This window comes from Branchiostoma floridae, chromosome 5, assembly GCF_000003815.2.
Source record: "Branchiostoma floridae strain S238N-H82 chromosome 5, Bfl_VNyyK, whole genome shotgun sequence".
Taxonomy (NCBI): Eukaryota; Metazoa; Chordata; class Leptocardii; order Amphioxiformes; family Branchiostomatidae; genus Branchiostoma; species Branchiostoma floridae.
The window spans coordinates 24,989,612-25,005,228 of NC_049983.1; the positions used below are offsets into that span (position 1 = coordinate 24,989,612).

The window sequence follows — 15,617 nt, forward strand, 5'->3', positions numbered from 1 at the left end:
ATTGGCAAGCTTGAATCAGTTTTGGGGTATCCGGATGATGTCATCCATATTCTAGAATTAACATGGCGTATTGGAATGGAATCTACAGTCCTGGCTCCTGGGGCAATTGCTGTCGTATTGAAGTCACCTGGCAGCCGCTCAGACCCTTGCGACAGTCGTATTGAAGTCACCTGGCAGCCGCTCCAGACCCTTGCGACAGTCGTATTGAGGTCACCTGATTGGCGCCGAATGGCAGCTGCTCCAGACCCTTTCGATGTATCCCCACCTACATTGTAAGCATTGTAAGAGAGAGTAGTCGGCACAGCAAGTAACCAATAACCAATAGATAATAGTAACAATCTGTTGATGCACGTTATGTTCGGTAGAGGGCGCTTTTCAATGAAATGGCCGTCAAGGCACTCACTTGTCGAACCGGTTAAGCATATGACTCCGAAAACAACATTATGTTTGCAGCCGTGGTACCGTCAGGTCAGTGTACGAATGGACCTCGTAACATGCCGGCATTTTGACATGTTTATAAAGAACACACACTAATTGTACCTTCCGTCTTCACCACAGAAGGTTGGACGGGCCTACCTCAGGCACAAGAGTGGCTAAAGTCTGGGTTTCCGGTAAGGATGCAATCACGTACATCTATCGTGCCACCCTATTTTTGGGACAGCCATACGTCGTGCGATTATCGTATGGTCGCTAACTATTTTGGGGGCAGCCATGCATGTGTGCTGTAAGTTTTAGCTGTCTTGATACACAAAGTCCTGTCTTATATTCTGACAGTTGGTTGGTTCTGTCACAGCCTGCTTGAAAACCCTATGGTCTTAAGATCGTACGACGAACACTCGACGTAAACAATCGTGCCCTTACTAAGAGGTATTGACGATGTTTGGGCATGCGCACAGTCTTTGTTAACACTGTATTCATCTGATAACAACAGTTCAGGGGCAACGATTGCTTCGACTGTAAGTGTAATGTTTCACCTTGTTACGTGTCGTTTCCACTGGGTAATTAAAGACGTCTAGCCTTGAATGGCTTGAATTTTGATTTTGCTCTAAATTACGAGGAGGCATGACCCTGGCGGGAAGGGGGGAACTCTGCCATTTCTTCGTCGGCATCATGGTCATGCCTCGTAATCTAGAGCTCGCAGACTCGTCGTCCGATCTATTTTCGCTACATGTGAGGGGGTATAAATGGTTACCACGTAACAAGACCTGAAGGCCACTCCAAGGTTACGGGTTACATTGCAACTGTAACAGCATCTCTTTGCCCTAGGTCAGGAATATCATGATTGAGACCAGCTCAACTCACTAAGACTAGTAAGAGTGAGGACTAACTGACCCAATAGGCGAAGCAGGGGCTCAATCTTGAATATAAAGATTGAGAGGATGTGCACGTCAGGTTGCCTTTATTATCCAAAATAACCTTTAAACATATGAGACAATGCTTAATTGAAAACCATTTAAAGTACTAAGCAGAGCAAATGCAAAGACGACGTGTTTTTTTTTTTTTTTTTTTGTTGTTAAAGTGCCAGCTAGAAGAGCAAATTCATCTGGTGGCGCCGGTCGCTACTTAAGACAGAAACAAACCTTGGTCCGATGACGGCCTGATCTAAATCTAGGGACAGATAGTCAAACAATAGCTCTTTAAACTGCAGCATTGTACAATCAGAAATCAGATGCCATGAAGCCCTGTAGGCCGCACACCTCAGACCACACTAGAAGAAAGCTTGCGAAAGTTTTGTCTTCGTCATATGAATGCCTGATCCAGATATATAGAGACAGATATTAAAAAAAGGTATCTTATGCTGAAGTAATGAACAATCAGAAACCCGATGCTATGAAGCCCCGTAGGCACTATACAGAAGACTGACACTAGTAATAGCGCTGGTGGTTACTGAGAACCCGAGCACCCGAAGACGGTGTGATTAACATTTGGGGACGCATGTTTAAAAAGAAAAGATACCCTAAACACTGTACAATTGATGGACCTTTCTTTGGCGGAACAAATGGGATAACACAAAGCGTAGTACGCCGCATACCAGTTAGCTTGTCCTATAGAATTACCTTTTTAGACAAGAAACGATCCAAAATCTTTAGGGTCTAGCGTATTTCATCATATAGTCGACAGGTAGATTGGCGGACTAGTCGGGCCTTTAGGTGTAGATGTGTAAAGTGGTAGTCCCATAGCCTTCTATTTTAACGCAAGCAAATGTATCCATTATTTGTATGGCATGGTATTGGAAGGTGGAGCCCTTCCATCTCCATCCAATGCATATTACTTTTCCAACCGAAGTTAGGTACTAGTACCCGTTTTTACACCTTGGTGGAGTGAGTGAGAAAAGTCATGTTAAACGCCTTTCCTTAGGGCACACGATCGGTGGCATTACTAAACTGCCTCGTTGTTTTCTTATGGGGGGGTACGAATTTTATTTCTTCTCCATAATTAAATAACCAACTAACGAGACAAAAAAAGACACATGTAATACATGTAGGTTTGATCCACTAACTCTTGGTGAGCGCCCCTCCCCCCCTCTATCCAAAAGGGCGGTGGCGGAGCCACGTTTTTTTGTCTTCATTATACTTTCAATGATAAATTATAATAATTACACACATAAATTATAATAATGCCTCGCTGTTCTATACATATACATGATATATATAACGTTTTCGATACCTTGCCAGAGGTTCACATTATTAGTTGACCTGCTCACACAGAGTTGTTTGTTGAGTGCCCGTGACCATGGACAGGCGGAGTCTGATGTGGATGACCTTCATGGTGCTGGTGGTCGTCACGGCTGTGTACCTGGTCATCATGGAGGACCAGCTGGCCGTGAGGCAGACTCCACAGGCCCATACCAGTCAGGATACGGGGGCAGGTGGCAACGCGGGCGCTGCATGGGGGGATACGGCCAAAGAGGCCGGAGGTAACCTGGGCGCTGAATTGGGTGACCCAGCCGCACTCGCCGGCAACAACGCGGGCTCTGTATGGGGGGACATGGGCGAAGCGGCAAAGAGCAACGCGGGAGCTGTATGGGGGGAAGCGTAAGTAAATACTAGTAGTAACCTCCATAGCAGGCTATCTGGACCTTTTGCGCAGCGACCCAGTACAAAAAAACGGATAGCAAACGTGTATTATGAGCCCAAAAAGACGAAAAAGGCCCAGAGAGCCTGCTATGGGCTAGATAGTAAATTTGGACAGTATAGTGATGTGCACATACAGTCAAACCTGTCTATAGCGGCCACTCAAGGGACTGAACAAATTTGGCCACTATAGACAGGTGGCCTCTGTATAGAGGTGGTAACTTGTAGATAAAATACCCAAGGGACCGACAAAAAGTGGCCACTATGGACAGGTGGCCCCTCTGTAGAGGTGGCCCCTAATACAGGTTTGACTGTAGTTTTTGTTTATTCATTTATCTTATGTGTTACGCGTTACGAGAGAGAGATAACGATAGATTATTTATACATATATCTAGCTTTGAAAATTACTCTTTTTGCATAGTTTTTTGCATCAACTGGGTTGTTTCTTTTATCTAGCTTTCAGATCAGATGACAGATAACTATGTAATACGAAACCTTGTGCGACATTGTTCATTCATCTAGATGTAGTTATAATGGCATCCGTTATTCCCATTAGAGACCTTTCATGGTGACTTGTCTTTTGTAGGAAACCTGCAAAGCTGTGCATCTTGAAAACTGACACTGTGTTCATCTACACCCCCGCTTGTGGGTCCGATGTGGTACAGTCCATCCTCTTCAGGTTCGGCTACCGTCGGGACCTGTTCGTTGCCCTGCCGGGCAAACCGGGAAACCCGTCCATCCTGCAGGACCCCAGGTTGGCAAAGCTCACTTATTTCACGCAGACGTAGAAGGTCCATTTTTCAGCTAGCCTTTTGGTTTTGTGATAAAAGAAGTGAAAAAGTAATTTTCCCTGGAAATGCTGGCATTTTCGAACTGGATTTTTGTCATGTTGGAAAACCATACTTTTAGGCATGTCTGGGATATCCGGATTTGCTCTAGAAGAAGGCTGTTTGGATGTGGTCATTTGTAGGGCAATGCCAAGAATCACAGTTCATCAATCTTTGTTTGGATGCTATTTTGATATGTTTTGCCGTATTAAAGAAATCTTATCAGATGCTCTATGTGGGCACTTTAGATGTCGCGGACTACCCTGTTAATAATGTTAGTTTTTCATGAACTAAACTTTATTTACGTGTCTTGTGGTTGCTTCCTTCTACCACATTTCACATTATAAGAACCGTACGCGTGGGACAGGTGGGACCGCCGTGTCACCGATGTTGTGCCCTTGGGAAAGACACTTTACACGACTTTCCTATATAGCTTACAAAAGTCTTCAGCAAATTGAAGTTGGTAGCGAAAGAGAAAAGAAAGAAGAATACGAAAGTCTATTCCTGTTTTGTTCCCAGGTCCGGCGACATCCTCCGGGAGTACCTCCTGAAGCCGTCAGCAATGGCCGCGAGGGCGGACTGGGACATCAACATCCTGGCCCACAAGGTGCGCTACAACCGCGACGCTCTGCACAAGGTGGTCAACGGCAACGCCAAATACATCACCATCCTGAGAAACCCCTTGGACCGGTTCGAGACGGACTTCGTGGCGTCACACCTGGAGAAACAGTTCGACGTGGAGCAGAGAGAGCACCCGCCAGCGCTGCGGAGGTATCTGGCCGCTCCGGAGTTCTGGGAGAAGAGGCGCATGCGCGTGAACTCCCGCTGCACGACCAACTGCATGGCAGAGGCGTTGGGCATCCCCGTCCGCGGAAGAGGCGGGAACGCGCTACCTGAACCGGATGGCAATGGAGTGATGCACTACATCAGTAAGCTCGAGTCAGACTTCGCCTTGGTTCTGATCTACGAGCAGCTGAACAAGTCCCTGGTGTTGCTGAAGCGGCGCATGTGCTGGGGGTTCAGGGACATACTGTACGACGTAAGTCTCCTGGAGCCGCCGGCCACTCAGAGGAACGCGAGAGGCGAGTCTGAGAAACTGCAGTTCAGGCGACTCAACGGCGCCGACCACCTCCTGTACTACCACTTCTACGACATCTTCAAAGCTAAGGTCGCCGCGGAGGGTGACGACTTCCATCGCGAGGTCAGGCACTTCGAGCGCGTGTTAGACAAGGTGTCGCTGTACTGCAGTTCTGCTCTAGACGACGTGAGTGTGGCTAACCAGACGGTGGTGTGGGGGAGCGAGTGGGATGAGGAGTTTGTGGTGACCAGACAGATGTGCTGGAGTCTGAGGAGGAAGAGAGAGGACTGGGATAAACTGTTCAGGGAGCGGTACACGCACGGTTCACAGTCGCAGCGTAACAATTAAAGTGTGGATAAAGATGGGTTTGCAGGTGCGTATATACTCAAGTCCGGAAATGTATGAGGTCCGTATGGAAGTCTTACCCCTACCACTCTCCACATGTCGCTGAAAAAAATTGAAATTGTACAAATATATGCATATAACATGCCAGAGGAGTTAGCTGGCCGCAAACATACTTCTCGGACAGTTAACTCCTCTAGTGTGTTATGTGTCTATATCTGTCCAATTTTCCAGCGTCCTGTGGAGCCTAATAGAGGCTAATAATTCCACATGGACCTCATACGGACTGAAATCTCTACGCACGTGTGAACCCATCGGGATTACCTCCGGACGTTTCCTGTGACATCCATCACTCCCCTAGTGAAGAAGAGTGATGGATGTCACTGGAAACGTCCGGAAGTAATTTCCATATCATCGGTTATGCAGATGACAATTAACTTATAGGTTGTTTTGTCTCTGAATATTCTTAACCAGGATGTCTAACATTCATAAACGTAAGTAAGGTGTGGTTTCAGCATAGAGATCAGGCCACTAAGAGGACATTCACTGCCTCCCTGTGATCTGTCAAAGATCTTTCAACGATTGCGAAGATTGCAAAGAGTGATCATGATCTGACAATGATCTTTCAATAATTCTAAAGGTCTTGTAGTGAACTACCAATGATTTCCAACGTCGTCGGTGATCTGCGAATGGTTTTGCAAAGTTTTCAAAGGTCTTGATCTTTCGTTTATCTGTAAATGAACATTAAGTGATTCCATTGGTCTTTCAGAAAGCTGCCAATGATGTATCAATGGGAGTCCAGTGATATTTCGATCAGCTCAATAACAATGATTTGCCAACGGTTACAGAAGAATCCCAGTTCTCTAAAAATGCGGCATAGGGCAATATCAATGATCTTTGATTAAATTAACACCAATACTCTGTGGCGTAACTGTCGAACCTTTTAATGTATGTAATTATCAAACAAAAATCAGTCTAGATGTTTTTTATATTTTTTATGATATAACTAGGTGCAAGAACTGTATTGGGGCCTGGGCTGCATCAGGTGGTCGGTAGTTTATCCACTATCACTGTGTGATGGTGGTGCTGTTTATATTTTGCAACACGTGCATTGTGCTTACCATGTTCCAAATCACAAACACTAACAAATAAATGTAATGCTGATCTCATGTCTCTTATCGTCATTTTGCCGTTCTTCCTTACTTTATTCGTTGTTACTCAGTTTTGAGCACATGGATACCTCACGCGCTTAAAGCCTACGTCACATTTCCAAACCGTGGTCCGGCCTGGGAGCCTTCAGGAACGAAAAGTATGATATAAACTAGAGTTCGGCGACCTCATACCTCCATGAAAATTTAGAGCTTTCATAAATTTCATGCAATTGACTAACACATTTACATAATTTATGCATGGTGTTGTTTATCATTGACTAACGTACACATGTCACAATTATAAAATTCCCATTATTGATCATAAAGCGGTTTTGCAATTTTTACATAAATTATGCAAATAAGTTCCTCATTACCATATTTGGTATCTGCTTATATTCTACCTATCATAATTAACATGTGTTACATTTATTGAAGTCCAGTTATTGAAAACAATGGAATTATACAATTTCCTCATTAATTATGCAACTTAAGCTCTCATTTGCATAACATGTATATCATTATGAACATCTTTGCCTAAGGTACCCGCATGCCTAATATGATGCCAATCCGTCAATCCTTTCTGTAGTTATCCTCATTGGAATGTCTTGACAAAAACGCCCCTGCAGTTCCCAAATTAAATGGTAGGAGGCTGAAACTTGCCCCACTTTGTCATGACACTGAAAGCTATCTACCACCCAAATGTCAAGACCATATCACGTCAGGGACAAGAGATACATAGAAAAACTGCTATGATAGAATATTCTCATTAATTATGCAAATGTAATATAATTTTGCATAATTAGTATTTCATTTTGTACAACATTGTCTGAGGTACCTACATACCAAAAATCATGAAAATCCGCTGTTCCCTTCTTGAGTTATCGTCTTCAGAAGTTTTTAACAAAAATGCCCCTGCTATCCCAAAACTAGACGCTAGGGGGCCCAAACTTATGTCACTCATTCCTGAGCGCAAGAGCTATCTAACACCCAAAAATTGGGACCATAGCTTGTTCAGAACACAAGATAGCAAAACCGGAAGTTGCGCTGCAGTACCAAGGGAAGCCGCTAGGGGGCCCAAAATCAAATCACTTCCAGCTTTCATCACACCCTACCAACACACCAAGTATGAAACCAATCCATCCAGTCGTTCTTGAGTTATCTTGTTGACAGACAGACAGACACACACACAAACGCAGGGTAAAATATAACCTCCATGACATTTCATGGAGGTAATGACACCAAACTACACAAGACGTGAACAGAATAATCGTAGGCATTACTTGTGTATATTTTTACGTATATATTTCTATTTTCGTTTCCACGATCATCCCGGCCGGGCCCAGGTTTGGAAATGTGACATTAGCCTGCTGCAGGTATCTCACTGGACTTCGGCAAGCTGTTTTTTTTCTTTTCTTTTTATGAACAACACATAAAGGCAAAATACAGACAGTAGCGGCCCACTCAAGTTAAGACAACTTATATCGGTGCCGCTATTAAAGGAAAATAAGAATAACATATGATTGACAAGATGCAGTAAATCTGTACAATGGAATACTAATGTATTGACTGGTGGAAGCGCAAGTCCTGGTACCCCCCCACCCCCGGAAATTTTGCTGGGACACGGAAAAAAAAGACATGGTTAGAAACGGCCAGTTTGCACAATATAGTTCTGGGTTGAAGACATAATCAAACAGATTGTGGAATAGTTGCAAAGGGAAGTACCAAAAAGTAGTAAATGTTTGATTTCACCATCAGAAAGAGAGAAAATATCGAAAAGATGTCCTACGATCCTGGAAAGTTTGCCGAAGAGAGTGTGACGAGGATTATTTAGGCAAGCTGTTGACGTCGTTACGTCCTAAATTGGATTTGTTCTATCCGTAACGTCATAATGGTAATATCATGAGAAACGTACAAACAGGACTAGAATGTCAACAGGACACACAAGGATTCGTGTTGTTATTGTTGTTGTTATTTTTCGATGAAATTCGCTCAGCGCTCTGTCAAAAAGGGGGGTCGTCAACATGTGGTAACTTCAGTGCGATATCCGCTTTAGACGCTACTGTTACGTCCTCCCCACAATTACATGTTGAATAAGCAATTTCCTTCAGGTCGTTCTGCAAGGACTAAGGGCGACCTTGAAAGCGTGTTACATATCTTCTACAGAGAACGACTTCAATCGCGATCAGTATTAGAATGTAAGGCCTAAATTTGACTAGAACGCAAAGCCTAACTACACAATTAAGACACACGTTAAGTCGTTCCAGCTCAGATACGATGGTTAGTAAGACTAAGAGCGGGAAGTTTTCAAACGATTGAGTTTTACTCAGACGCTGTACGTGCACTGACACGGAAAATCCTTGTACTCAGGTGAACCGATTATTAGCCTGTGATTGTCGCCAGCGGCTAGGCCGTACAGTTGGGAGAATCCAGACGTTGGTCGGATTTTTCATGACAGTGTGCTGTTTTTGTTGTTGTTGTTTATTTTCATGAACGCCAACCATAGCCAGATTCTTACGAGAACAATTTACACGTCTCAATGACATGTGGTATTTATAACTTATCTCTAAGTTGACCTTTTCCCCACAATGGTCATATGTTGTAATATGTTGTGTTATTATAAGTTGGCGTTTCCCCCAGGAATCATTGAAAGCCAACAGCAGGTGACATGTTTGCCCTGATGCAATAAATAAACTTAACTTAACTACTAATAATCTTATCATTAACTTCTTTTGAGGTGCTTAATCTGTCAGCATGTTCGACACGTAAACATTGCAAGTTGTTGTGATACCGCTAGATGTCGTTCTCGAAACGATCGTCACAACACTGAGCACCTGCACAACCGGTTCTGTCCAGGTGAAATCACGAGGCGCATCGGATAAAGATGGGCGAGGCAAGACTTCAAGCTACAAGAGAACGGAACACGTTTAGATTTTATCTTTCAGGCGTTGATCGTCGTTTTATGTAGTTTATTTTTCTCAAGAGATACCAGTCATGGGGATTAGAAGACGGAGCAGTTCTCAGAGGCTAATGAAGAGGTGAGGAACAATTTTTATTCCATATTTGTAGCGGCAGGAATCTTGCTCTTGTGTCAACATAACAAACGTATAGCGCCAGACAGTGTCTGTCTGTACAGTCGGATGATTTAGCACAGCAAGATAGTCAGTGGCATTCCGTCTTTTACGACATTTGACCAGTCATTGATATGTGTGCGTTAAAACCTCTGCTTGTCAGAATGATTGTTGATTAGCTTATATGAGCTTAGAAAGCTTGCCATAATCTTATACTTATTTGTTATACTTATGTTATATAACTTTGTTTTTGTCTAAGAATATTTTCCCGCGCCTTGCGTTCTCGCATTTACGGGGTCAATGCCCTTTCGGTGCTGGTCTGACGGAGACCTGTCTGTCGCGAGAGTGGAGTCCCATGACTTGTCGCTAACGAAAGTTGTTTGTTTTGTTTTAGCCGTTGTTTATTCATGAAAGCTCAAATCGGCCTGCAGACCGCTTTTCATTGAGATAATGATCATAAGGGTAGAGGCAAGGGTGACTTGATTTGTTTGCAAAAAGGACAGTCACATAGTTGATTGGACGAACTACAAATGCGCCACCAACAAACGCGGAGTCCAACAATTTACAGCTTTCTGCACATGTACAGACGAACATGTTATTAGTGGTGGGAGTGGTTAATGTAAAGGTCGGGACTGACTTTTCTGGCTATCGGTAATTAGGCTGTACATATTAACAACATTTTACACTTGATGAACAACTATAGGAGGCGGCGATCTTGGGTTTGATAAGACAACAAAGGTTAAAGTATTATAATAGGTCGTTCGTATTTTCTTTTGTGAAGGTGAACTGACTTTAAAAAAAGTTTGAATTGTGTATCACGCTGCGTTTAACCAGACAGATGTCCAAATCATGACCCCCATTTAACTTCATGACCGTTATTGAACTCACTTTTGGATAAAAACAATTTCTATTTTGCTTCTCTAAGAACAAAATATAGAAATTGGCGTTCAATGTGAAATTATGAAAAATGACATTCAAGCTGAATTTATGAAAATGGACATTCAAGCTCTAATTATGAAAATTTGCATGTTTTTGAAGTTAAGATCAAACAATAATTAACATTTTACATGAATTAAATATCATTGAAATTGGCATTCACGGTAAAGTTATGAAAATTATGAAAATTGGCTTTTAATGTGAAATTATGAAAATTGGCATTCAGGGTGAAATTTTAAAAATTGACATTCAAGGTGAAATTATGAATATTTGCCTTCCAAATCTGAAGTAACAGTGTTTCCCCCTCAGCATGGAGAACCGGGATGTCCGCTTGGCGGTGTTCGTGGTGCTGCTGCTGCCCGTCATGACTGTCATGGCGCTGTACCTGGTCCTCTCGCGGGAGGAGCCGGTACTGAAGAGCACCCCGGTGCACGGCGGCCTCACAGAACACCTCTACCCGCTGGCGCTAACGTAAGTAAAATAGATCAACTGTTTAAGAAGAGGTTAAGCTTTGGCTTGTTTGGGGCTTGCTAGACTTTTAGGTGGTTTGCCTTTCTGTATTGTCTTGTTTTCTTTCATATAACAACGGACAAAGATTCCCCCTCTGTTAATGTTTTCTTTTTATTCACTGCTAAGGCAGTGTGCTAAATTAAACTGTGGCTTAACCTCCGCTTGCAGAGTACAACATGCCTGACTCTAGGCTTGGAAAGGGTTACAGTCCTTAAGACGAGCAGTTAAGGGACACTAGAAAGTCCATTATACTCATCAAAAAACACTTCATCTGTATCACGTGTTAAGATGAGGGGTTCGATTGAGGTCAGCTGATGAAAGTGCTTGAAACGAATCATTTTTTCTTCCACCAGTGAGTCGTCAGAAGAAGAAGGAGGGCTGTGCATTCTAAACACAGATGTGGTGTTCATCTACACCCCCGCCTGTGGGTCCGAAGTGGTTCAGTCCATCCTCTTCAGGTTCGGCTACCAGAAGGACCTGTTCGTCACCCTGCCGGTCAGGCCGGGAAACCCGTCCATCGGCTCGGGAGACGTCATCCGTGATGAGGACTTCCTTCATCCTTCCGTCAACTTTTCCCGCCCAAACCAGCTCAACATTCTCGCACACCGGACAAGATACAACAAAGACACCATGCGCAAGATGTTCCCAGAAACTACACGGTACATCACCATATTAAGACATCCTCTTCGCAGATTCGAGACAGACTTCTTTGCCTCGCAGATCTACAGATACCTCCGCGAAGGGTCGTCTTCGAGTGCGGCATCCTTGAAAGACTATCTAAACGACCCTAAATACTGGGAATCTCGCAAATCCACGTCCTCCTGTACCCGTAACTGCATGTCCGCTGTTCTAGGCTTCCCATTGGACGACACCATGAACGTGCGGGACACCCAGACGGCAATGGACGTCATCAAACAGTTGGAATCAGACTTCGCGTTGGTTTTAATTTTTGAGTACTTAGACCAGTCCTTGGTGCTACTGAAAAGACACATGTGTTGGAAGGTCCAGGATATCATATATGACACAAGATTCCTTTTCCTCAGCAAGGTCCATAACTTCGACTACCGCGCGAGACCTGAGAATCTCGCCGACAGCTTCAGAAGGTTGAACATGGTCGATTATTTACTGTACGACCATTTCAATAGAACGCTGTGGGCGAAGATTGCCGAAGAGGGTCCAGAGTTTGACGAAGAGGTGGACTGTTACAGGAACATCTTAAAGAAAGTGACGCAATATTGCCACACCAACACTAATAAGACGGCCTTCTTCCGCACGCACAAGTGGCATGAGAAGTTCAAGGTCAACAAGGACATGTGTAAGATGCTGCTCAGGAGATCAAAAGAGTGGGACGGATTCCTCAGAAGACGCTACTATGTCTAGATTATGAAATACTTGTGACAATACCATATTTTATCATGGAGTTCATACTACGAATATGAGAATACTGTGTTAACGCTACAGGTTTTAATTCCTCTTTTCTTGCTGATAAAAAATGACCGAAAGAGCACCATATCAAAATTTCAGTTTGAAGTATTTAAATGCTCATTTTCACGTTGTTTGTATCAAAGCAGAAAGGGCAATGAAACTACTTACTTGCAAGACAAACGATCCACACAATTGCCTACGCCTTTATTTATCGACGTTTTCAGGTTTGCCAAGATCGCATCTTTTGTTACTTTTGCTGTTGACATAACTTGTCACATATGTAGTGGTAAGTGCCTCAGTATTATTTCCTAACACATGTTACGTAAAGATTACCGATGGACTGGTGGAACTATTGGCGACCAATCAGTTTCGTCGGTGTGCTTTTGAATAAATTTGAATTACCTCACCAGCGGTGTTGTGTTTCTACGTACATAACCTTCTCGTCTACAGTCACCTGTTTTTATGGATCTTCTCTACTTAGTTATACAGTAGATGCCATTTAAATGTACAGCCTATTTGCCAGCGCATTTCGTGCAATTATCCGGCTGGTGCAATAATGCGAAGTTATCAAGCTGGACCGCACCGGTTGGGGATTTTGGAATTCCGTGCAGTTCACAGAAGTGAGCGTCAATCCGTTGTGCAATTAACTGGCTTCTACTGTCGTGCAATTAGCCGGCTGGTGCAATAATGCGAAGTTATCCAGCTGGACTGCACCTGTTTTGGGATTTTGGAATTCCGTGCAGATCACAGAAGTGAGCGTCAATCCGTTGTGCAATTAACTGGCTTCTACTGTACAGCACTACAACTACAAAAAAGGACAGTAACTACAACCAATGAGCTTGGTGAATCTTGGTTTATACAGGACTGTAGAGAACCAATATTCTGTTACAGCACAGACATAATTTTATCTTATTTCAATCCCTTATCAATAACCCATTGACGTTACGAATTGTTAAAACCAATGACTTTAGTTCTTTGGGTTTGGTCAGATCATGTTGGCCATTTCGAACAGTAACTTAGAGGCTCGTAACAATAGGGGCTTTCAGACACTTAACATTAGTGTATGTTTAAATCATGAGGATCGGTGTCAAATAAAGCTCTCCTCAAGAATGCAAACTTCAATCATTACATTGGCTACCAATCGTTTCGTCTAAATCTAATTGCTATATCTTACAAAGACTTGCCAATAATGGATTCAAATCTCCTCCAAAATGAGTAGTAATCACAAAATCTGCCTTTAACGTTACATCTCTGTCTTCAGAAAACGATTTCTTCAATATTTGTAAAATTATATATACCTAGCTTACCTTATACTTATCCCCATCTTCTACATATCACTTAATTACCTATTTTACCAGTGATTAAAGTTTGACAGCATCTTAAAGACTAAACTTAGGTCTATATTCATGCATTGATATAATAAGTGCAGGACATACCTTATTCCCACTTACAGTTACTCGCTTAATTCCCCCTCCCTCACATGAAAGAAAAACACTTTGAATGCATTTGAAACAGCAGCCTACGTACTTGTAAATATTTAACCAGGCACTACTGAGTATATCCAACACAAGCGTCCTGATCACTTGAAGTGCTAAATAATCACGGGGCTAGAGCAAAAACTCACATCATTCTCATCAGTTTATGCTTCTGATTTTACCAACATTGCTCTAAATCTACTTAGCACTACTATGGACCGATCCCAAAACCCCACTCCCTGTTCGATCATGGTTCTATTTCGAACATCTCCGTCAAAAAATAGCAATTTTTGTCCCATGGGACAGTTTTTGACGGAGGTGTTCGAAAAAGAATAGGGGGTTCTATTTGTTCGATATGGCGTTCGACAGGATCGGTCCATTGCTAACTCTAGCTCTTTCTCTTGTAGTTCTTTGCAAAGGTTGAGATTAAAAGAAGAGCAAAACTACAATACGTCAACGCCGTGCACATCGCCAGAAGAATCCAACTTGATTGGTTATCCTTCTATAAAGATTCCCCAAGCAGCATATTGAACAGCTGCTGCCAATTCAAAGGTTCATTTTATCCATATACTGTATTCGAATCAACATAGTCTAATCATAAAGATTAATATCTATAGAAATTTAATTACATATATCTAGTATAATAGTAAAAGAACTTACATAATCATTCAATGCGCACTACATATCTTACATGTACATCTTACATGTTGGCCGAATTTAGACTCCATGAAGGGACATAGAGTCCGGTTTTAGGAATGTTAAACAGCGAAGTCTAGTTGAACAAAGTATGTTTCAAATCCCCCATGTATAAACGTGGCTTACACCTGTAGAGGTAGCACCTATCTAGTAAAAGGAAAGACGCTTATCCTACTCTACGCTGTACATACGGCGCACGTAAGCTCGTGGCCGTCCTTATACGTTCCGCACGGTAAGGACCCGTTCTGGTCCTCCCGGCTGCACCGCACCTCCACGGGAACCAGGCGGGAGGACTTCCGTAACCTGGAAGAGCGCTCAGAGCCCTCCGCCTCGCCGTCCACACATATAAACTGTGTTCTGGAGAGGAAAGAGAACGTACACACATAATGATAAGGTTTTGACAAGGTGATTTCGAACAGGATAACTTATAGTGAAAGAGGCCATTTACATCAGAGCCCATCAGCCTTCCCTCAAACAGTTGTTGCTGACGTCACAGTTCTGGTCTGGATGTTTGACATATAGTCATAGGCCCTATTTCCACGAGGCAAAAAAAATGACTTTTCCTAAAATGTCCTACGACGTTCGAAGCGTGGCGCGTGTCCTACGACGCTTTTTTTGCCCGTGTCAGAGAACGAAAATAACGCGCTGTGGCACGCCGCAGTGTGGCACCTCCGGAGGTCATTTTTTGCCTCGTGTAAACGGGCCCTTATTAGTCTAAGTGTGATTTCAGCTTGCCAAAACTGAAAGGATTAAAGGATTATGTTTGCAATGGTCATGTGAGTAGTGTTCGCCTTTTATCTGGTAGGTTGTGAGTTCGATCCCCGACCGAACCATAATACCATTATGTTTCATTATTCACGCAGTAATTCATGCCCCTTAAATTACCTGGAGCGTTTGTAGTGTGATGACATGAGGTGGCCGCGGTACTCCAGAGTCCAGCCGGCCGGACAGTCGTCCCGGGCCGGCATGGTGAGCTGGGCCGCCCGCCTCACCGACATGCACACGGCGCAAGGCATCGTCCTCCTGTGCAGTGTG

The 15,617-nt window shown here is 43.3% G+C and overlaps 3 protein-coding genes across 3 annotated transcripts; 2 read left to right on the top strand and 1 right to left on the bottom strand.

Annotated features, from left to right (window-relative positions):
• Window positions 1-417: 417 nt before the first annotated feature.
• On the top strand, window positions 418-5,468 carry LOC118416762 (galactose-3-O-sulfotransferase 3-like). The gene is made up of 4 exons (XM_035821993.1): window positions 418-611; window positions 2,721-3,035; window positions 3,661-3,828; window positions 4,421-5,468. The coding sequence occupies exons 2-4, from the start codon at window positions 2,734-2,736 to the stop codon at window positions 5,325-5,327; spliced, it is 1,377 nt and encodes a 458-aa protein (XP_035677886.1). The 5' UTR covers window positions 418-611; window positions 2,721-2,733; the 3' UTR covers window positions 5,328-5,468.
• A 5,694-nt stretch (window positions 5,469-11,162) lies between these two features.
• On the top strand, window positions 11,163-12,366 carry LOC118416350 (galactose-3-O-sulfotransferase 3-like). The gene is made up of 2 exons (XM_035821442.1): window positions 11,163-11,176; window positions 11,340-12,366. Exons 1-2 carry the CDS (start codon window positions 11,163-11,165, stop codon window positions 12,364-12,366), a joined length of 1,041 nt encoding a protein of 346 aa, XP_035677335.1.
• A 2,082-nt stretch (window positions 12,367-14,448) lies between these two features.
• Window positions 14,449-15,617, bottom strand: LOC118416693. The gene is made up of 2 exons (XM_035821882.1): window positions 15,468-15,617; window positions 14,449-14,939 (listed from the first exon to the last, which is right to left on the bottom strand). Exons 1-2 carry the CDS (start codon window positions 15,596-15,598, stop codon window positions 14,759-14,761), a joined length of 312 nt encoding a protein of 103 aa, XP_035677775.1. The 5' UTR covers window positions 15,599-15,617; the 3' UTR covers window positions 14,449-14,758.